The sequence below is a fragment of the Trachurus japonicus genome, chromosome 21 (genome assembly GCF_045865225.1).
Source record: "Trachurus japonicus isolate A0001 chromosome 21, Traja_1.0".
Lineage (NCBI taxonomy): Eukaryota > Metazoa > Chordata > Actinopteri > Carangiformes > Carangidae > Trachurus > Trachurus japonicus.
Window position 1 is genome coordinate 2,137,283 of NC_140927.1, and position 24,484 is coordinate 2,161,766.

The 24,484-nt window shown below is 40.6% G+C and overlaps 1 protein-coding gene across 6 annotated transcripts in view; it reads right to left on the reverse strand.

Moving 5' to 3' along the window:
• LOC146964596 (nck-associated protein 5-like) overlaps positions 1 to 22,446 on the reverse strand; it is a 78,114-nt gene extending 55,668 nt beyond the window's left edge. For all 6 annotated transcript variants that reach the window (XR_015034647.1, XR_015034646.1, XM_085765884.1 and 3 more), the window contains exons 1-2: positions 21,790 to 22,446; positions 6,012 to 6,147 (exon numbers count right to left, since the gene is read on the reverse strand). Coding sequence is in view for 4 of the 6 variants with exons in the window: in XM_085765884.1 (XP_085622010.1) it covers positions 6,012 to 6,040 (29 nt within the window). In the remaining 2 variants the exon portion in view is untranslated. The remainder of the gene's footprint in view (positions 1 to 6,011; positions 6,148 to 21,789) is intronic.
• Between the last annotated feature and the right edge of the window lie 2,038 nt (positions 22,447 to 24,484).

The following is a 24,484-nucleotide window of genomic DNA, read 5'->3' on the forward strand; positions in this document are numbered from 1 at the left end:
ATGGCCAGGAAGTGGGTTAGTAAAACAGCGGGAAAAGTGACCAGACTTGCATAGTTCCCCTGTAAGACAGCTGTCACAAGCTAAACACAAATCTGACATTTATGTGTAAAATTGATGGAATTTCGCTTCAGTGGACACAACACACTCATTCACATCACTCATATGAGGTAAAGCACAAACATAAAATACAGCCTACATCATGAAAATCCTGAATGTAACCCTGCCCCTAAATTACACATATCATTATTGCCTATTATCTCATACAAACAAATTTCTCAAGAGATGTTAGAAGTGTCTTGTTTCGCAGAAAAAGCAGTTTTGGACTGAGGACATTAACCACCTACAGTACATTATCTCCATGATCTAGTTTTACCTAATTGCATTTCACTTTGAAAAATATGTCCAATGACTGATGTCACAAAGTAATAGGGTTGTGTAAATTATGTTGTGATTACCTTTGCAAACTTTCATTTGGATTTAAAACAGCATGCGGTGCTGCTGTCTGCCACATATGGTTTTCAATTCTAACACAAAGGAGAGCAAAGGTTCTGCAAAAGTTAGAAATATAAAGATGAAACAGAAATATGGCTTTATTATTTATCAAAGTTAAGTCATCAGACACAGCAACCATAATGACTGCTTGAAATTGTTTGGGTTAGAGGCATGCCAGCAATGTATGGAGGAGAGCACAGCCAAGGTTGAGAAGCTTTTTTTGGTAAACTTTGTAATGGCTCTAGCAACCGTTTCAAAACCAGAGCTGACCTCTCTAACTGTTATCCATCTGTGTCTCTCTCTATCACTCTGCTGCCAGTCTGTCTATTCTAAAGGTTGATCTTGACCCCCTTGGTTGGAAAATTGCTGAAATGTTTGAGGTTGACCCTCTTGATTTTCAGTGTCAAAAAGGAAAAGCCACTTACAAACAGCAAGTAGCTCTAGGTCTGAAATGTGAATCCAATGATCTCTGCATTCTTCATACTGATTAATAGTAGACAGGCTCAAAAACAGGATTGTATAAAGTCTTCTTCAATATAGCATGATGTACATTGTGCTAATTAATGTCCCATTTAGAGTGAATTAGAGAGTATAATATGCTCTACAGCATTGCTCTCTTGTATTTGACAATCTGCAACCATTGTGTTAATTAATGTAGGTTGCATTCTAATTTTGATGTGCATGTGTGGTTTCTTAGTCCATTTGCATTGATAGGTGTAGTATTCTCCATATAAATCAATATTAATGATATTTTATACACTTAAACTTTGTTCTAGCATGAAGAAAATCTGACATTCGTGCAAAGAGACACAATAAATACGTTTTTGTTGGAACTTAACACATCTGGACTGATGGGAAATCTATTTTGCTGTTTTTCTATTGTTCAGGAATCTTGGACACCTGCATGATTTACACAACAGAAACAGTACGGCACATGAACATGCTTTACACATCTCACACATGTGCACCCATGCATGTGTTTACTATACGTACATAACACTGCTTCAATGACCATGCATAGAAAGTTGTTTTAAATGGATATGACCCCCTCCGTCTTACCTGAGGGGTTCTGAAGATGCTCTGTGACATTTTGCCACAGGCGCCACTTTTCAAAGCAAGACCTCCACTTCATCATACACCACAATGTCTGAATGAACGGCCTAGTTATTCCCTTACATAGTGATGTGACCTTATTCTCCAGCTCAGTGACAACAGAACCACACACAAGTGTTATGGGGAAGCATTTCAGTGTCTCTCTGTTCTCATGGGATTTCATCCATGATTTATGTGTATTTGAATAAAGAATCCTTAAAAACCACTGCAAAGATCAGTTGTTTACTATGGTGTTCACAGTGGACGTAGCTGAGGCACATGGCACGCAGTAGTTTGGTCACAGAAAATTACTGCTGCGCTTCCCCAAATATAGAATGAACTATGCAGCTGGCTCCTCTACTACTGCTGCTACTACTATAACTAATAATAATGACAATTATAATAAACTGGCTACAAAGTAGAATCTACTGAAAGTAAACTATGATGTGGTCCAGCTATAAACTGGGTTTTGTCCCGGCCTTGTTACTTCATTTGGAGACAGTCGTCAATTAGTTAATCATTGATGAATAATCCAATCTGCACAAAGAATAACACAACGAGATCACAGAAGTGTGTTTTCTCATTACTCTTCTGTTATTATTATTTTGTGTGAGAAAAATAAATAAAATAAGTTATTTTTTACACTTTCAAAAACAAATTTTATGTAAAAAAAAAGAAAAAAAAAGAAAAACTTAAATGGTGCACAAACTAATTGCGCCGAAATTGTTGTGAGACTAAAAAGCAGTATTTGCCCCTTTTGTATGAAATTGAAACTTTTTCATGTGCTAAATATCTCAAGCATCTTGTTCTGTAAATAAAAGATGAAACAGAAAAGATTCTTGATTCCTGAATCTCCCCAGCACCAATTTAAGGTCCTCAGGGAGCAGGGTTTAAAGGTTTATGGCCAGTGGATTCGTATTTCATCAGAACGCTCAGAGTCAGGGTTCGCTTTAAAAGGCTTCTTCATGAGACACTGTCTGCATGGAACTGGAGTCAATGGAAATATAAATATAGAGGAAGAATACGTGATTTCAAATTTTCAAATTATGGGTATACGTCGTTTTTTTAATAACTACACACTGACACATCCCCTGATACGAACAAGCAAAGCTAAGACAAACAAACAAATGTCTCATTTCCTTAAACACTGGGCAGCCGTTCAAATATCCTCCCCATGGCAGAGGTGAATGAATTTACAGTTACAAATCAACAGGGCCTAATCTCACACCTCGCTGAGTACATGCAGATGGGATCAAACTTAGATCACGAGGGGCCGTCAGCAGCCAAACAGTTGGCTGGACATAAAGCTTGGTTATTATTTCCCTTTATCACACGCTGGGAGGGGAGATCGATAAGTGGGGACACAGTGGTCGTCTCTCGCTGCACAGGGTTGACACTTCATATCAAGTTTAAGTGTCCAATAAAACTGATTAGATTTTTTTTCCCCCCTGTACATATAGTGGGCTCTCAAGTTAATGAAACTGTTGAAGACACCCAGCGGTGCATCACATTTGGTGTTCGGCCGTTGATGGATGGATACTATGCATTATGTTTGTTGTATTGTGGGATGTTTTTTGTCATTGAGCCTTGACCACTGGAATTCAATCTGCTGTTTAAGACACAAGGTTCTGTGATAGAGGGGGAAACTTTCTGAAACACTGAACCACACAAAAAACTCCATGTCACTTGGCAAGTTATAGTTTTGAGTATGTTTTTTTTTCATGCATCTTAAAGGGATAGTTCAACATTTTGGCAAATTGGCCCATTGCCATAACCCCTATATATAGTTATACCAGTAGGTTTGTTACTTTTAATTGTCGAGCTATTTTTAGAACGGCCGAGCCGAGCGGCGAGCTGCTCAGAGCTACGCTACGGGGGCTAATGGGATTTCTTGGTTTCCCTCATCAAACTCATCAAATACACAATCCAACAACTCCAAAACACCCTCGTGGACAAGTTATGAGTGGTCCACAAGTTGTTTTCGAGGTAAATGCAGAGACTGCTTGCTGAAAAACTGGCCCTGAAGGCAACGCTGAGCTCAGCTGTTTTGCATGAATTTCCCTCAAAAACAACTCCATCTCGTAACGTTCTGTTATTATCTCATAGCGTGGTGAATGTGCAGGTCACAACTTGTCCACCAGAGCGTTTTGGAGTTGTTGGATTGTGTATTTGATGAGTTTGATGAGAGAAACCAAGAAATCCCATGAGCCTCCGTAGCGTAGCTCTGAGCAGCTCACGGCTCTGCTCCGCCGTTCTAAAAATTTCTTGCACCGACAAATAAAGGTAACAAACCTACTGCTGTGACTACAGGGATTATGGCAATGGGCCAATTTGCCAAAATGTTGAACTATCCCTTTAATACTGAAGTCAGCTCGTACATTAGTCATAACTATCATAGAGGTCTATAGGAGAGGTAAGGATGCATGAGGGAGGGGCCATAAAAATTAACACTGATTAACAATGGATGGGTGAAATAATGTGCTTTATATGGAATGAGGAAAATATGAATTACATTCCCTAAAATGTGATTATTTTGGGAAGTGGCCAAACATTATATGTTCCAAATGTTACATATTTTACCCTGATGTGTTGATCCAAATAAATAGTAGAATTCATGTTGATACTGAACACATTATGTATGTCAGGTATTTGACTGTGGTCTGGTTTGATACAGAGAAAAGTTCACAGTGACTCCAGACAAAGCCTGCGTAATTATAATTATGTATAATTAAAACAACACCATCTCTCCCTGACTTTAACCATGGTGCCTTTGGTGTCTAAACCTAACAAGAGAAAGTGCTCTGGAAGTGAACTCATGTCTCTGGTGTGGCGTACACTCTGTACAGTGACCATCAATCCTAAACCACATCCTGCCAACTGTGCTGCCATTTATAAATACTGCACGTCATCTGTGCTATAACCTGCGTATTCCAAAGTGACACTAATGGACTCCTGACTTATATCAGTATCAGTGTAGGACAACTTGGAAGTGAGAATGCGTTTAAGGTCACACACAGTTTGTGTTGCATCAACAGCGAGGCAAATAGTTAGCTGCTAAAACCATCAGACTTCACACAAAAGATAAAATCCATCAGTATCTGGTGTCGTCGTCAGTTACAAAATTTGATGAATCTAATGTCAATACAATAATTATTTTGTTGGTTGAAACATTCCCTGTTTTATAAGTGTAACTCATATTGTTCTGGCCTGCCCTGAGTGGGTTTCGAACCCCGGTCTGCGACGATGCTAACCATTTCGCCAAGAGGTCAATGACCACTTGGGAAGTGGGTTAGCATTAATTTTATTGATGAGTGAGTTTAACTTCAGTACCGCTAACCGCTGCACGCTGTCACTTCTCCTTACTGGTACCTCGTGACTGTGACTATACTAGAGACGCAGCCGATCCAATACCCGGATCGGATATCGGGTCCGATATTGACTAATTAGCTGGATATCGGATAAATGAGGCCGATCCAGCATTCTGATCTTTTTATTATCATACACAGCAATACAGTTACATCTAGTGTTATTTATTTCTTTTTGCTGCTAATGTATACTTTGTTATTTGTTAATAAATAATATTAGGTACATCTGTAAGTAAGACATTTTTTTAAGGAGGCTAAATGTTTATGTCAACCCTGATGCCTTCACTCACATGGCAGGCAAGGTATACAGTTCATTCATTCAACAGTAGTGTTGGATTGGTATTGTGTATCGGCCTATACGCTCAGCCCAGGTATCGGTATTGGATTGGATCGGTGCATCTCTAGACTACACCCGTGGACCTCTGTTACATAAGTATGTTGCACATCAGCTAATGTATGTTGTCCACAGCCATGACAGGAGGACAGCACAGAGTGATATAGAGAGCATTTGTGATATATTTTTTCATTGTTGCAAGAAAGATTATTAATTCACTTCACTATGATCCTCTTTCTAACTTTTGGCCTCTAAAGAAGATCAGATATCTCACAGATATACCAGCTGGTATTGCCTTATCACATATACACTGGTACTGTATATGAGCCAGTGTTTTAGTCACCAGAGAGAACTGGAAGCTTAATCTGTTACTTTCATCTCTATAATATCTGGCTCCGAGCATATACCTTTCATTTCTCTGATAACAAAACCCAAGAGACTTTTTATACTCATCATCCTCTCTAACTGTCTGATTCAGTCTACACTTTTTCGTAATGCAACGTCCCACGCTTTAGTTCAGTTAGGTGTGTCATGTGAGTCCCAGTGATCAGGCGTCAGATTCTCAGTCCTCACCTCTGCCTGAATTTGATTCAGCTCAGCTCCCTCTGGAGCCACAAAAGACTCATGACATCTTTTTTTTTACTCCACGTACACACTCATGCTCCTCCCGACACCTGCAGTAAAGTCTGTAAGTGTATGTGTGCAGCCTGCTGCGCTGTAGGTGCTACCTGGAGAAGTGCTGCTGCAGTGTCACCATCTGCCGCCCGCCCTGCTGAGACTTCACCCTCTCCCTTCTCTCCACGCCCAGATGTTGTTTGTTCTCCAGCTGGGGATTATTCCTATGGATGGCTCTCTGTGGCGTAGCTGCAGGGGAGAGGAGTAAACACAGTTAGTTTGTTGTTAATCTTGCGTATCATAATTCCCACCGAAGATTTCAAACATACACGTTGCATCTGTTGTTGTCTGTAAAAAGCACTTTTTTTTATTTTGTTATCTTCCCTCCACCTCACACACTGTAGCTTTGAATTAACGTCGACATGCGTGTTCTCCTCTCAGCTGACAGGTTGGGAATTGGACACACTCTTCCTCATGACATTTAAACAGGGCCTTGAGGTAAACTGTCATGGTGGAACCAAATACCTGTACATCTAAAAAAAAGAGTGAAGGATGCCCCCACTCAGTCCTGGATGATCCTTCAATTTGTACCACATCCATGACCCCTGGACAAAACTTAGACATCAGTTACTCCCAAAATATTTGTGATACATATACTGTAGGGCTGGGTCTTGACTAAACATGAAAATCACTTTTGACATGGGTTTCAAAATGTTTAACCCCTTCCTGGCCAGTTGTTTTTGCTGCAAAAACACAAAATTTCTATGGGACTCTATGGGGTTTAGGGCTGGTGAGTATTTTAGTGATAAAAAGAGGTATCCAAAATCCCCTCGGTGAAAACTTCTGACTATAATATGTCAACAAAATAAAACAAGAATTTTGAAAGTAGCTTTATCCATTGTTCAGATTTCGGTTCTGGAAATTAGCCCATATTTGATTAGATATTATCTCATTTACATATTTAAACATAAAATTTGACAAAACTTGTAATACAAAAAATATTTGCTTTAATGTGAGTAATAAACTTGGGAAGTTCCATGGTGATATCTGTTAGTTAAAATTTTTACTTTAAAATACATTAAAAAACCCATTGGCAGAGGTGGACATTTTTGTCCAGAGAAGGGTCATGGGTGTGGTTAAAATGCATTATGGGTCCAAAAAATTGACTTTCATTCTGAAATTTGGGACATCCAGAGTTTACCCAAAGATACACCTCCTTGCCAAAAAGCAGGCCGCAGTGACCTTTCATTTGACCGTGGGGAGTTGGGAGAGGTGGACAAAAATGTCCAGGGGTAAAAGTTTAACATGATGGTAACCGTGGTACCTGATAGATCGTCCTATGGGCGTTCACCTGTCCAGATGCTGCCCAACTGAAAAACTCTGTGCTGCATGTTCAGAAGATTTTCAATGTTTCTGAGAACTGTTGATGTTGTTTTGTTGACAGTAACAACATAACACAGAACATGTGATTGTTGATGTTTGTCCAGCGGTCTGACAAACCTTTTCTATGAGAGATTCTGAGCGTGTTAAATCCTGACTTTAATTAATGTGAATTTCCATAAAGAGAAGCTCATTTCTTCTTTAATGCCAGTCTGTGGAGAAATATTAAGTGGCCAGCCCAGGTGTCAATCAAACTGATAATGGATCCTTTTTCTTTCCATCTGTTTTTTTTTTTCTTTTTCCACTGTGACTCACACTCAATCATTCCTGTTCCACCCTGTAGTGCAGCAGAGCAGGAACAAAAGCTGTTGAATTACATTAAATCCTGTGACTAACTCTAGATTTTGCAAATTTTTGTCTGTTTTGCTTCAATCAGAAAGGAACACTGCACTCACTGATCCTGTTTTTGGATCTTGTTTACAGCAAAATCTGTTTCAATTCAGACCAATTGGTTTGGTTAATTACTACATTAACATTTATAGGTTTTAATCATGGAAGATTGTATATAGGTAGATGTCCGTCTGTGTTTTGGGCCTTGTGAAAACTATATCTAGAGAACTAGAGAGATCAAGGTCATCCCTTCAAATGTCACAAAAACATTCACTTTGACTCAAAGATAAACCGAGTCAATTTTGAGGGTCAAGGGTGTAGTGACCTCACAAAACAGTTTTAGCCTTGTGAACACATGTCTCTGTGATACCTTGAGGTCTTTGGTACAAACATTCATGTGGATACAACAAGAATAAACTAGTTACATTTTGGTGGTCAAAGGTCAAGGTCATGATGACTTCAAAAACACAGCTATTCATAAGACCTCACTGAAATCATGACCACTAAAATAATCACACAAGTGGTTTATATTGTATCTTGTATGACTGGATAAACAGAGATGTGTCCTGATTGGTGTAGACAGTCATGACCTCCATCCACAGAGAAACACACAGCCTGTATTCAGAAACTGAGCCTTAAAACCAGCCGTCAGGACTTCCTGTGACTTTGTGATGTCATAAGGAAGCGGTGACAACCCTCATCCATGTTCCAAACCCCGGCCACCTAGTTCCACCATCCAAGTTTGCAAGACTTTGTCTCTGTTACTGTTTTTGTTGAAATGTCTATATCTTATTTTTATTACATCACTAAGCAAACAGTGAGCAAATCAGAAAAGAGACTAAGACCCTCCTTTCTTCTGATTGGCTATTCACTAACCCATCATCATGAGAGCTACACAGATTAGACATGCACACATATTGTACATCTTCTAATGGATCAACACTTTAGACTCTAAAAAAAAACCTACATCAGCCTCCAGACACTTCACACCACAGCTGCAGATCTGTCTCCACTCAGGCGAGGCATCATAGCAGGTAAATAACAGGTATTACTATGAGAATGGCTCAGTCCTCAAAGTGAAGATGCTGTACCATAGTGCACTATGCTGCATGTGGCTGTACCAAGAACCACAGGAACACAGAACTCAAGACACCCACACAAGGCCAGAGACTCAGTTCATTCATTCATTGTTAATAATTATAACATTCAAAATAAATAATTACACCTGATCTGAGAACTGGCTCAAAGTCAATCTTGCTGAAGTGGTTGCTATTGGAAATGTGTTAGGGAGAGTGTTTCAGCCTGGATCATTACGTCAGGGACAGCTATTAATCAGTTCTTAAATTACACAACTTTCTGTTTCTCCTTTTACAAAATGTATTTAACCACTTTTTGTTTTTTCTGTCCTTCAACCCAGAACATAATGAATAACAGCAGGTCTTCACTAACTACACTCTTCACTCATTAGATTCATAGTCGAGGACAAAACCATTGAGGCAAACCAAGAGTCTAAAATGAGCTGATTTCATTGGACGGCTACCTTAAATGTCACCACAGCTTTTCCAGCTTTTTAAGGGTGTTGCATCTCTAAATTGCAAGTGTCTGACAAGATGTAAAATTTGAATCAGCACTGCCACCTAGTGGTTCTGACAGATCACTACCAGAGTTAGTCACGTGGATGTACTGTATCACTGCAGACAAAACTAAAATCTGAGGAATTAAAGTTTATGTTTTGTCTTTGGAAGTCGGCAGCAGTGGCATCATCATCTCAACTTATCTGCATCACAGTTATGTATGTAATTGTTATCACATAGGGAGGACAAAATACTTTCAAAAAAGACGAGGAACATAGCAACAATCTCTTTTTATTGCAGAGATTTAGAACAGTCCATTAAGGCTTTTGGCTGTTTCTACACACAGTTCCTGAGAGGTTCTTTAAACTATTACGACAATACATCCAGGCCCGAGTGAGGAACTGATTTCAGACGCTTTTTAAACAAACTGATCGTCACGTCTTGTTTTTGTGTTGATAACCTTTGTTCAGTGCTTCATTGTTTGGGCTGAATTTTGTCTGTCTTGTTCTGTTTCACTCTTTTTGGTGAGTGCTTCTTGAATGATAGTCAAATCATCGATGTCAGTGTCATAACTGTCTGGTTGAAATAATCTAATCTAGCAGGAACGAAACTGCTCTTTTTTAATCAATTGATTTTGTTGCATCATAATAGAATGAGCTACGTACGACAGTCGGAGAATATAAACACGTTGTATACACATACATTATTCTTATGTGGCTACATACTATATATTTACAGCCAAACTCACTCGTGGTCTATCTGTTTGATCAGTGGGCAGGTGATTTACCTCCATGGCTGTCATTACTTTCATTTCTCTACAGCACACTGAGCCTTTATATCTGGGAAAACAAAACAAAAAAACTTCTCCATACAGTGTTACAGTGGGAGGGTTTTCACGTCTCATTCTCTTGTACAGAAAAGACATTTTGTACCATCAAGTGTCCATGTATTGTGTTCTTTATTATCCTGGCTTTAAAATTGTTTCTGTTTTGTTGCACATAAACATATCAAGCCTTGTACTGTACCACCATCCACTTACCACCACCTAGATTCAACACAGTACTGTCTCATCTCTTCTTTAGTCTGCATAAAGTTTTCCAGTGGAGTAACCAACACATTCTGACTCAATAAACACTTGAACAGAGCAGATAATGGTGTAGTATGTTGTTACACAAACAGTGTAACACGTTTTAATGACTAACCCTAACCCCTAACCCAGTGGTTCCCAACTTTTTTTGGCTCGTGATCCCATTTTGACATTACAAATTTCTGGCTACCCTGTGATCGCGGCCGTCAATCAAGATGCACCAGCTCAGATATTTCTATATGCTACATTTAACTCAATTTATATTAAAGAAAGTGAAAGTATAGAATACAGTTGTTTAAGATTGTGTGTGGTGTTTTTAATCATAATTTTAAAAAGAATAATAATTAGTTTAAAAAACATTTTATCAGTTTTTTATTTATTTTTTATCAATTACTACTGTAAATATTTCAGGCGACCCCATTTGAATTCCAGCCGACCCCACTTGGGGTCCCGACCCCAAAGTTGAAAAACACTGCCCTAACCCTTTTAATTGAAAGTTTGACCTGATATTTACAGTTATTATTCTAGTTACACTTTGTAGAGGCTTGACAGATAAAGCATCTCTCTGACATACTTGTGCTACATGGATGTGTTTGTCAGTACTGAGCCAGTAGATGGCAGTCTTCATTCATTTTATCCTGCAGTCTTGCATCATCTGAATGCATCACCTGCTTCCTCGCGTGCATGTCCGCTCATTATTAGATTTTCTTTCCATTTCGCTGTCTCCATCTGACTAACATGGGACCTTTAAATTAGTTATATGAGGGTCTACAGTATTCATAAAATAACACATGTAATGGGAAAACACCTCAGTCAACGGACATGTTAAAGAGAAATGATCCGATCTATTTTATTGTCCTGTGAAGGTCTTGGGTCACAGGTTTTGTTTAGAAGTAATATTTCGGCTAAATTAACATATAAATATGAAATCAGGGATGAGAATTTGATGAAGTGTCTGCAAAGGCTGTTGTCATAAATCTATGGAAATGCTCTGTGTGGGCTGCAGATCAAGAGTCTCATTTCTCAAAGAGTGGAAATCACATTTAGAGCTAAACGTCTTCAAACAAACCCACAGTGACGTGGCTTCTATAGATTAGCCTTTTTTTGTGTGTGTTTCCCCGGGGATGTATGGTAATGACGTGAGCACACTGAATACAAGAGGCTGCTGTGAATGCACATCATTATGAGTCCATTATAATGACGGATCCCTATTCTTCAGCTTCATCCACTCAGTGACAAACAGTTCTTTGCACCAGATCAGACCAAATGTACAAATGTAACAATCACCGCCATGGATCAGTTCTATGGAAACTGAACTATAGGTTTCATTCATTCATCCATTCATGCCTCTCAATAGTAGTGAATAAAGACTTTCACTCTTATGAGAAACTGAAGTATAAAGGATTTAGACAGTGCCAGAAAAGTGCAAAAATACAGCATGAGAGTAAAGAACCACTTCATATAATACATGGTAACGTGTATTTTGCTCCATAATAACGTGCATCACAGCTGTCACATGAAGGGATATCTAGAGACCAAAATTATTCTCCTTGAACTGTAGAAGTGTAGAAGTTCAAAGTGGAATAAAATGGAAGGTTTGACACAATCAAAGAGAGAGCTCAGCACTGCAGCTGAAGACGACATATGCAAATAGACAGTAGAGAGGAAAACAGCTTTAACACTTTGAAAACATATAACTTCTCCTTTTAGCTGCCGTGTCCCACTGTGTTCAGCAGCTGGTCTCTAACTGAGGCAGTCTGCAGTTTGCTGCTCAGCAGGTAGTGGACAGTGGGGTGTTAGAGCTCTGTGAAAGCAACTGCCTTCTCCCACAGTGTTGTCTTCAACTGCAGCGGCTGGAGTGAATACATTTATTTAGGAGCCGACTTCAGCTGCTCACGTGTTCACCGGTTCACACTGAACCTGAATCTCAATTTGCTTCATCATGATACAAATCAATCATCTCTCTCACAGAAAGCACATGGATTGATCTCCTTTAGATTTGCTTGTGTGATTTCCTACATGGTGAGCGATGCTGCTTCACCTGATTTGTGTTTTCTTGCTTCTTTATATTCTGAGTGATGAGAAAACTTGCAATCCATAACAGCTTCTCAATGACCTGCCTGCAGATGTGGAGTAAAACCATCTCCAGAGGTTATTAAAAATGGCTTCGGTTATTAAAGGGATAGTTCAACATTTTGGCAAATTGACCTATTGCCATAATCCCTATATAATAGTTTTAGCAGTAGGTTTGTTACCTTTGATTGTCGGTGCAAGCTATTTTTAGAATGGCGGAGCAGAGCCGTGAGCTGCTCAGAGCTAGGACTACGGAGGCTAATGGGTTTCCCTCATCAAACTCATCAAATACACAATCCAACAACTCCAAAACGCTCTGGTGGACAAGTTGTGACCTGCACTTTCACCACGCTATGAGATAATAACGGAACGTTACGAGACAGAGTTGATTTCGAGGCAAATACAGGCTGCTTGCCGAAAAATGCGCATCAGCGGTTTCTCACGAATTTACCTCAAAAACAACTCTTCTGTTATTATCTCATAGCGTGGTGAATGTGCAGGTCACAGCTCTACTCCGCCGTTCTAAAAGTACCTTGCACCGACAATCAAAGGTAATGAACCTACTCCTAAGACTATAGGGATTATGACAATGGGTTAATTTGCCAAGATGTTGAACTATCCCTTTAAGAATGACTTAGAAAACCCAGTTATCTCTTTTACAGTTCAAATAAATTGATCAGAATCACTTACACTACACTGAAACTCTTATCTGATGGTGATGTAACAGTGAGCATACACTGATCACTGCACTCACATTAGATGACACAGGAAGCTCTGCAGTCCTCACACATCTTAATGTGTTTTGAAAGCTCTTAATGTTTCTCTGTGTCAGTGCCACTGACACAACACTTTGAACAGTTATTGAAGCCTATACTTTTCAATCACAGTCGTCTAATGCAGAAGAAAAACACAACTAGCATGTGTTTACTTAGCAACCCTTCAGTGAGGAAAGCACTCCAGTGTAAATAGTGTAATTACATGTCTTCCTTTTGGGTGGGTGGGAGGGTAAATTGGTATAATCAAGGCCGCCGCACAGCCTCTGGCATTGATGTTAGAATGAATTAGGACAGGACCTTGTAGAAATGTTGCCCCCTGGGTATTTAATGAATACATACTTCTCCCTCAAATCACATCCTGCTGATATAGTGGCGAGCCAGTCCAGTGACTGTACAGACCAAGTCACACTGGGAAATTAACAGCGGAGGAAATGCAGATGTAAAAAGGGGGCTTTGGGTTCGCTCTCAGACGTCAAGCTCAGGCATCATCAATCTCCTACCTATACACAACACACAGAGAGGGAACAAGAACAAACAACTCTGGATTTAACAGCTTTAGTTAAGTTTACTTTTGTGGAGTAGTTTTTACCTTTAACTTCCATAGATTCCCTTCACTGCTAACTTCTCAGCCTACTTCTCCATGTGCTGCTTCCACTTATATACAGTGGGCTACTATATTTCCAATACTTAAATGTCTTGTATAGCACAAATATTGATTCCCATGTGTTTCTGATTATAAAACCGGTCCCAATTGATATAGTTAAAGTATCAAAGTGTCCAGTCTAACAGAAATACACACAGCCTTCAGATTTATTGATCTCACAACAAAACTGTCAGCCACGCCCTGAGACTCACTGCCATGTCTGACAGGATTTGATTTCAGTGATTACCTTAAATCTCCTATATTTCTTTTCAATTGCTCAAAAAGCAAATGAGCTGTTGTCACTAAAGCCACAGAGAGAAACCTGAGAGAGAACATGTAAAACTATATTAAGTTGTTTTTTTGGGGTTTTTTTTACCTTTAAAGGGACAACGAGGAGTTTTGGAGAGTGAAGTGTTTTCACACTACATTTCCCATGAGCCTCCACGCACATGGTGAAATTCTTGGACCGGCGCAAGACGGACGAAAGCGAAGAAATTTGCCAAGAATGTTTTCATTAATCAAGAATGAAAGTTGAAGGTTGTAACACAGTTAGATACCGTCGTAATTCCGACCATAAACAGTGATACGGCGGTGTTATTCCCATGACCCGCTGGGCAGCGTCCAGGAAACGAAAGTTTCGAAAGTAGGAAACGCTGGGCGAGCCTAAATAAATAATAATAAATAAAAAAATAACGATAAAGACAAAATGATATATTTATCGAAAATTGACCCATAAACAAGTGTGGGTAACATAGATTCATCCACATTAATATGAGACTCCTTTATAACCAAATACAAACTCCTGGTTGGCCCTTTAAAAAGTCAAAAATCTGCCCAAAATAATAAATAATATAATAACAAACTCACCAATTCATCAAATTCATGTCTGACAAGTGAAGCTTAAAATATGCTCTCAGTACAGTTTTTCTTCATTCATTATATTTTCACTCATCCACTGTTAATTACAATGTTAATTTTCTGGCCCCGCCCACACGATCTGCTGATTAACAGCGGTGCCTGCAGGCACGAAACTGTGATAGCTCTCCTATAGAACTTCATGATACTGATGTAAGAGCTGACTTCAGCATTTAAAATGTATGAAACCATGACACAGCGTTGCCAGTAATACACTCAAACCATCAACTGTGCAACATTTTAGCTTGACTTGAGGATTTCTATGGGGTGCAATGTTTCAGAAGATTAATCACATAACTTCAACTACAGACTTCAATGAAGACTGGTCGCCATAGTTCAATGACAAGCAACATTCAACAGCAACAAGAAACGTATAACAACAACACTTTGTCAGTTTTATGAGTTTCCATGTCCCACATGTGAACTAGTTTCTCATGTGTGCCATCATGTGGGCCAGTGAATTTGTTGGTTGGTTTCTATAGCTGATTCCATGACAGTTTATGTTCTTGTTAAAAAAAAAAAACTTAATTATATTCCACAAATATCACTAGCATGGTGGTACATTATCCTCTGGGGACTATGAACATGTCAATAGAATTTGATGGCAATCTATACAACAGTTTTTGAGATATGGATCGACTGACCAATGCTTCCACCCCTAGACCCACAACAGTACCATTACAATGCAAATAATAACAATTGCAAACACTAATGTAACAAGCATCTGGGACGGTGATGGGTGGTCAAATTCCCAGTGCTTCTAAACAAAGACCTCACATCCCTGCACTGCTTGTAACTGATGGGAAATACTGAAATAAAGATAATGATTTACACTGTTAATCACAAATCCGTCTAAATCAGACCAGAATTTGATTTGAAAGGTTTTTAATTGATGTGGTAAACACTGGAATATTATGCACCCCTCTCTGCTTCTGGTCCACAAATAGTCCTTGGTTGAGATATTTTTAGTACAAAGCTATTTTGTATGCATCCTTGATGTTGCAAAGGTTTAAACTCACTGTAATGCTGTTACCATTCTGTCGTTCCTCCACTCTCTAATCTGATTTTGCAACAAACAGTCAAGTTAAATCTTTGATGAGGAGCTATTTATTGCAGATTACGTTTTTAATTTTAACTGTTATTTATTCAGGGAATGAGTCAGCAAATGTTCACAAATGTTCTGTCTCAGCTCCTCTCTGCTGTGTTTCATAAATGCTAGAGGAGACCTACACAAATCTTATCGATTGATTCATATTGAATTTCATCAGGAGCTGATTTGTTGTGCTGGTCGTCACAGACTGAAACTGTATCGTCACCTGCCCAACTGCAGCATATTTTTGTATAATAAAAGGGTTAGGAGCAATGAAAAACATTCAGTGTCCAACACATCATCCAACTACAGCTCTACAGATAGTTTTTTTTTAGTTCATTTTTAGATCACAGGTATGTCTATTCAACGCTTCAGTCTCAGCTATTCACCTCAGCAGCCAACAAGGCTCTTTAAAAGCTCTCTCAGTCCCACTGTTACAATACCTGCCCAGGAACAAACAGCAGAAGGTAAGTTGGCAGCTAGCCTGCAAACATAGTGGAACATTTATATATTAAATGAATTACATTTACTCTAGTACTCTTGTGATCTTACAACCTGCTCCAAGCACTTCACAGATTTACTGCTTTTCTATCTCGCACGGGGGCAATTTGGGGTTCAGTATCTTGCCCAAGGACTGTACCCTGCTCTACCCTGTGAGACACAGCCGTCCCCATTTAGCAGCTAAAAAGGCAGAAATGTTGGTGGAGCCCAAAATAGAGCTAAAAGGAGAGTGAATACTGGACTTTAAGGGGGAACTATGTAAGTCCGGACGCTTTGCAGCTGTTTTGCCAACTCCATGTGCATTTGTTTTCAATGAAGCTGGCGAGAAAGCAATCCATGGAGACGAGAGCTGGGACACGGGGTCGGAGGCTCTGATCTTGCAAGTTTGGCTTTTGGCCAAGAGACGCTACATGTACTAGGTGGAAGGCAGAGAGCCTCCATTCTCCCTATAACAAGTCATTTAACCATCACATTTACTCTGAAGCTGTTTAATTAAAGGAGACATATTATACCCCAGTTCCATAAATTCAAATAGTTCCCAGGTGTCTTAAAGACATGACTGTGACATGCTTCGGTCAAAATACCCCAAGGATCAAACATTACCAGTACTCGTGGTATCATGCAAATTTGAAAACTAATGACATCACTGGAAGACAACTGAGGGAATGGCTCATCAAACCAAGTGGATTTCAACCTAGGGAGCCTGAAATTTACAGTTTTTTTTGTGAATTCTCACATTTTGAGGGCCGTAAGGCAAGACAAACACCCAAATAAAGAGTCTTCAAAAAGTGATATTTCCATACTATGTCCCCTTTAAGGTAAAAAATCTTGCATAGTTCCTCTTTAAGTTTTCAACAACCCAGACGCACAAGTCTTCATCCTCTCCTTGTCCATGTTTGCTTGTTGTGTAAATGGGCAACGTTTTTTGCCATGTTAGCAACAACAATGCATACGTCAGACATTAATCAACGTTAATGATGTCACAGTTTTCTACTAACACTCCCCAGGAAAAGCAGCAAACACAGCTGATTGTATCACTTAACATGTTTAGACTACAACAAGGTGGTGTCTGCTGTCATTTTAGTGTCACCTGGTCGTTGCTGAAAGGCCGTGACAGTGTTAAGTGCATAATTATAGAAGGTGTGACCTTGCAAATTAATCCATGCTCTCAGTAACAGAATGCATCAAAAAACAAGATTAAAAAGAGCAATTTACAAATCAATCAGTACAAAATCAAGTCTCATTTTTGTTCTTGTTTGGTCTCCACCAACTAATCTTTGATACTTTGTTAACTAGTTAGCAAGACTGCACAGAAACAATGATGAACTGATTGATCAATTCATTCCAATTCTTGTGGACGTGATCTTGTCTGTGCTGTGTTGAATGTGTACGTATAAGATTAATTACCCAAATCAAAATGCCCTCTGGGTACAGATGAAGCAATGTAACCTAATTTGCCCAACACTTGTTTTTGAGCTTTTTTTTGTTGAAACAGCCCCTCCCCCAGAGGATAATAAGAGTGGATTTAAACATACTGTACATACTGTATGTATTCAGAACAGTGGGCTAATCGAGGCCAAAAAAAATTGATTTGATGCTCATTTGAAAAATATTGATTGCTGCAGGTTTAAAGGGTTTCGCTACAACAGCTTGTGAAGGAGAACATTAGGTCTTTTTACACATAATTTTCCGGACCAGTACGGAGACCCTAGCGATAGCCCTCCCTGTCAAAACCTTTCCTTAACCTTTAGGCGACCACTGACCCCTTTTATACGGCTGCACAATACCCTCATCTAGTCTCCCAATCAAATGCATTAGACTGTCTGCTTCAATGCACCAAACATGAAATAGATGCAGCTACAGACAATGGTTATCCTCTTGCCTTGAGCTACTGTACATCATCCACTCCTGTTTAAAGGCTTTTTATACATCGAGGTCAACTTATCTATGTTGCTACAATAATACTTTTCATATATCTCCTGCTCTTCTTAACTATGTCAATAGACTCCAAAGTGTCACAGCATTCTATAGAGACGGTAAAGGTCACACAACAATAACAGAGGCAAGACTGAGAAAGAGAGAATTCACAAACCGGGTTATCATTAATGGAGCAGTTATATTCTTTTTTCTCTCTATCTCTTAGCTGTCACTTTTGCTTCAGCGCTTCAGTTATCTCTCTCTGCTTAGCTCAGACGCTCAAGCTCCATCAACGCTCTCATAAGCAATCTGGTACAGTGTTGATCACTGGAAACACTGCTGTTCTTCAGCTGTCATTAACCCTACACCTACACAAACACAGTCTAGCCAAGTTAATAGTTGCGGTACATGAGAGCATCAGACACGTCTTAGTGATAAGTAACATTAAAGGGGATATATTATGGAAATATCACTTTTTGAAGCCTCTTTAACATATATTTGGGTGTTTGTCTTGCCTTCCGGCCCCCAAAATGTGAGAATTGACAAAGAAATCTGTAATGTTCAGGCTCCCTAGGTCGAAATCCATGTGGTTTTACGAGCTGTTCCCTCAGTTGTCTTCCAGTGATGTAACTAGGATTTGAATTTGCATAATACCACCCCTACCTGTTACCGGTAGAAGGGGCGGGGCGAACAGTGGTTCATTTGCATTTAAAGGGACAGGCACTGAAACCAGCCGTTCTGAACAGGGCTGTTTTGAGAGGATGCAAAGAGCTGTGATGTTTGATCCTTGGGGTATTTTGACCAAAGCATGTCACAGAAATGTCTTTAAGACACCTGGGAACTATTTTGCACATTGCACTGAGCACATTATTAGGAGCACCTGATTATTCATGCAATCAGCCAAATACGTGGCAGCAGGGCAGCACATAAAGTCCTGCAGACACCAGTCAAGGCTTCACTTACACTTCATATGAAACACTGAGTATAGGAAATGTGATCTCAGCGGCTCTGACTGCGGCCTGATTGTTGTTGTCAGATGGGTTTTTTTTTTCCGAAACTGTTGATTTTAGAATTTTCACACACAGCGGCGTCCTAGACTTTAATCAGAACTGACGTGAAAAACACAAAACATCCAGTGAGCATCAGTTCTTGTTCAGCAGACAGAGGAGAACAGACAGACCAGTTGGAGCTGACACACAGACTATGGTCACTCAGATGACCACTCCTTGTAACTGGGGTAAGCAGAAAAGCTCCAGACTGAACAACACATCCAGCCTTGAGGTGGATGGACTACAACGGCAGAGATCGCATCAGGATCCACTTCCTGTCACCAAGAACAGAGCCCTGAGGCTGCAGTGGGCACAGACTCATGGGCAGTGGACAGATAAAGACTGGGAACGTAGCCTGGTCTGATGGATCTGGATTTCTATTGAGGCAGCAGATGGTAGAGTCTGGGTCTGCGGTCCAACCTGTCTTATGGCTGCTGGTTTTGGGCCTTATTTCCAAACAATCATGATTTGATTGCCACAGTCTGAGTATGTTGATCCTTTATGGCCACAGCTGACCGTCTTCTAATGGCCACTTCCAGCAGGATCACTCTCCAGGTTACAAAACTTCAGTGACCTCAACACTCTCCAGACTTGGATACAGCACAGCACATAGTAAAGTAACACCTTGGGGTGTTACATGGAGCAGAGTCTCAGAGACTCAGAGAAGGGTTTTTCAAACCTGGTGGATCCATGATGATACCACAAACTGAGGTTTGAGAGCAGACAGGGGGAGCTACCCAGTGTCAGTGAGGTTTTCCTAATAATGTGCTCAGTGAGCGTGTACCCACATGTCAGAAAAATCTGGCCCAGATTTGGGTTTATGTTGCTGCCGGCATTTTGTAGCTTGCTGTAAGATATAGGATTTGAACACTGTGCAACATCATTAATGGTGGTATGATGAGGAGCCAGTGTGATATGGTGGGGGTGCAGACACTAACCTGACATTTACATGGACATTGAAATTATATGGACTCATTTGGCATCAGGATTTATCCAAAGAGACTAACAAGTGAAGGGAATCAGTGGAACTTCAGCGCTGTGGGAGACCTTGGCCCAAGTCCTACAGTACAGTAGGTACTAACACATCTATTTTAGACCAAGTACAGTATACTGTTTCATCATCTGATGACTAAACTGTGAAGGTACATCAGTAGAATTTATGAAATAATCACCTTTGTCTTTTGATTAAACTGACCAAAGAGAACAAGCTGAAGAAATCTTTAAATCCTTCACACGACACAAATTAGGTCTTGAAATTCTAAAACTGTGAGCTGAGTGACGCTGTAATTGAAAATTTTTTCTAAGCACTTCATCAGATGATTGAATAGCTTTGGAACCCGCCCCCCCCGCCCCCCACACACACACACCTTTCTGACATCAGATTAGGGGCTTGTGTCCAACACAACCATCCAACATTCACACTCACGCCATGCTGTGATTGGCCGGCTGTGTGGAGGTGAGGAAGGAGCCAGGGTTTGAATCGCTCTCTCTCTCTCTCTCAAGCTCTCAGTCTCAGATCACATGAACAACAATATGCAATTAAAACAATTAAAATGTCTTTATCCATATTTAAACAATATCTTACTGTCCCCTCTCTACGACGGTCGACTTTTTTTCCAGTAACTGGAATTTAAATTGAATCCCTCATATCAACAGAAACAAAAGTGAAACATGAGCATAGCAATCGCTGGTCAACCAACAGACTGAAATCAGCTCTCAGAACTCACCATCAACTCCACATGTGTGATAAAACTAAATAAAATCAGGGAGTTTTGACCTCTGTTGACCTCTGTCTGACCTCTGGTAAAGTGTCTGTCTCCTGTGGTGAAGACATGCTGATCTGTGATGTAGAGCCCCTCAACGTTTCTAGGACGCTGAATGAATGAAATCAGATTAAACTGAACAGAACAACACTGAGCTGACCTGGGTTGAACTGTGCCGCACTGACTGACCACACCGACGAGGAGCTGACCGTCACTTTGGTTCATTAAGGATCCCGGAAAGTAACATTAATGATTCAGTATCCAATATGAAGAAATAAATACCCCCCCACCCTCCACCCACCCCAAAAAAACATGTCCATTGTTCCTTCCAAGCAGATCAAATGCTTTCACAGACCAAAAAGGACTCCAGTAAATTATTTATCCAGCCTTTGCCATCTTGCCATCCTAGCCTACTTTCTTTAGTACTTCGGGGGGAGGGACAGTGACTTGTTGCCCACTATGATATCTCCCAGGTCATACATTATACATGGAGACACACTGCATTTTGCATGTATACAATATGGCAGTCCATTCAGCATCACAGCCACAATGTGGAGTCTCCAAAAGAAAAAAGCCTGAGTTATGTTTGTTTTTGTGTCTGAGAAGGGAAAAAAAAAACACAAACTGGATCTACAGGGTTGTAGTGACGTGTAACACATATGCACACACATACACACACACACATACAAACAAACAGACAATCAGCATGCAGGTCAGAGCAGTGCATCCTTACCCTGCCGGTTGCTGTGTGTATCCACGGAGACAGATGTCAGCAGAGGCGGGCTGAGCCGAGGTGTAGAGCATGTCTTGTCCGCATCACATTCACAGAGCGGCCGAGGAGCAGCAGCAGCAGCCCGCAGCCAAGAGCCACGACTCCACAGTAATCTGGGTCAGTGCTGCCGGAGCCATCCTCCTTATGATGGAGCAGAGGAAGAAGAAGAGGAAGAAGAAGAAGAAGAAGAAGAAGAAGAAGAAGAAGAAGGGAGCACCACAGACGTCACAGGCCCACATGGATCCTAGCATCCAGCCACGGTCGCATCCTCCGTCTGCAGCTGTTTGGGATCCAGATGCAATGAATTCCTCTGAGACTCAGATTGGAGCAAATCCATGAGAGGGTTGTTGTTTTTTTTTTTCTTTCTCACATCCACACGCACGACGAAGAGCTCTCTGCTTAAAAAAAACAAAAAAAAAACACAACACAACAACCCCCGTCTGCACCGAGCATCAGCTCCTCACTTAAAGACGCTCTCTTCCTCCTCCTCTCCTCTCTGACTGCCTAATTCACTGCTTTACCGCTCTATTTCTGTCTTTCTCTGACGCTCACCCATATTTCCACTTCGCTGCTCTCTCTCTCTCTCTCTCTCTCTCTCTCTCTCTAATTCTCAACTGTGTCTCAGTGCTCTGCTCAGCCCTGTGCCCAGAGGATGTTGAACATGTGTTCAGGGTGGGGGTTGGGGACTGCTGACTTCATAGGTGGCACGCTTACTTCGCACACTGATAGGTTAAGGGAGGATGGCACTGTGCGGCGCCTAACTGGCAGTTGATTTAGATAAAATCTGCTTGGCCTCTTTTTTTTTTCCTTGTAAATGTTCCTATTTTTGATTCAAACATCGTGAATGAGATTAATGGCTGTGATTAACTGTCAAACTGCATTCAATTGGTGGAAATCTCTGGTGTAGTAGAGTGAGGAAGGAACGGAGGGGTTTTTTTTTTCTATGCGTGATGTGATAAAATCACTGTCGTCTCACTAAATAGCCCCGCAGGACCGACAGCAAGGGCAAAAACAAACGCCACGGGCGCAGAAATGAAGAAGTGTGTTGTCTTTGCTCAGATTTAACGCCACCGCCTCTTTCTAGACAGAAAGGGACGCATTTCTCCACATTGTACGACGGGGAGCAGAGGGAAAAAGGGAAAGATGTGGGAGGCAGAGTGTGTGTGTAGGGAGAAAGGAGGGGGGAGGGAGAAAGGGAAAGGGAAAGGGAGGGGAGAGAACAGAGAAAGCAGCAAGAAAGGCAGAAAGAAAGGAGTGGGAGAGAGAAAGAGAGAGAGAGAACAGAGAGATTTGGAATATTTATAGAAGGCTGGAGACTGATGTAAAGAAATAAGCTCCTCTATTTCTGTGCTGTGACACACGGTCGCATCGCGGATGATACGCTGTCAGGCTAAGTCATATCAAAGGGATCCTATGGTGATGCTGCTGCTGCTGCTGCAAGGATGCACATAAACTGCAGCAGCAGCAGCGTGCACAAGGATACGTCTTTATTTCAAGCAGATTACACACCAACACACACACACGCTCACAAAGAAAAATAGATTTAGATTAGGCTTCAGTGGGAAAGTGTCTTCTAAATGGATGTTGCACCACTGAAGGATCCCAAAGAGCTCTTAATGAAGGAAATGATGGCCTTGTGACAATCACAAGAGCCATTAGACTGGAGTCACATAACCAATAAGGTTATTAGGGAGTGAGAGGAAGGAGATGGACATGGGGAAGGGGATTTTTTGGGGGAAAATATGAAATTCACTGGATTTATTTATAGTCCTTTTTTTTGGCCGGGATGGGAAGTGTATCTGTCGTCTCAAAAAAAAAAAAAAAAAAAAATCCTTTCATTGTTTGCTGAGAAGAAATTAGTCGAGTCAAAATGGATTTGCAAGACATGCGATCTTTTACATTTAAAAACGTGAGCACAGACGAGTGTGTGTGTGTGTGTGTGGGAGTGTGGAGACCGGGATACCTCTGGGCTTATGCTGTGACCTAGATTAGGCCTTGATGCTCCCAAGCCTGGCAGGCTGAGTGTGTGCATGTGTGTGTGTGTGTGCATGTGTGTACCATCCATAGTGTAAATGCATGAGCATGTATGTGTGTGTAGATGCAGAAGAGAGGAGAGAGAAAGGATGTGTCTGTGTGTGAGAAATGGGAAGTCATGTATGTACGCATGAGATGCAGCTCCAGTGGAGCTTGCTGCGTTGCTTGTGTGACTAAGAGCCTCAGCTGGATGGCACACAAAGAGGTGAATGTTCACGCAGTGAGGGAGCTTATCTAAAGAAGTGTGCACACATTGATGAAAATTACACAGCTTCTGCCTCAAAGGGCAAAACTTACGTAACTTCAAACGCAGAGAAATGAGAAATCGCACAACATAACGAAAGTGGAGTAAATTCAGACACCGACGGTGGAAGATTTTCATGATTCATACGACAACGATTTGTCTGAAGCTTAACAGATTAGTGCTCACTTTGTATGCAGATTATTGGCCATGGAATTACTAATTTCCTTTACATATGACATGAAGTTAAACAACATCTTATGATGCATTTAATGGGGCCGACCCTATCTTTGTGCTGCATCAGTATAGTCCAAGTTATTCTTACCAAATGACTCAAATCCATACCTCACTCCATCAATGTGCTGCTATTTAATGCATTAT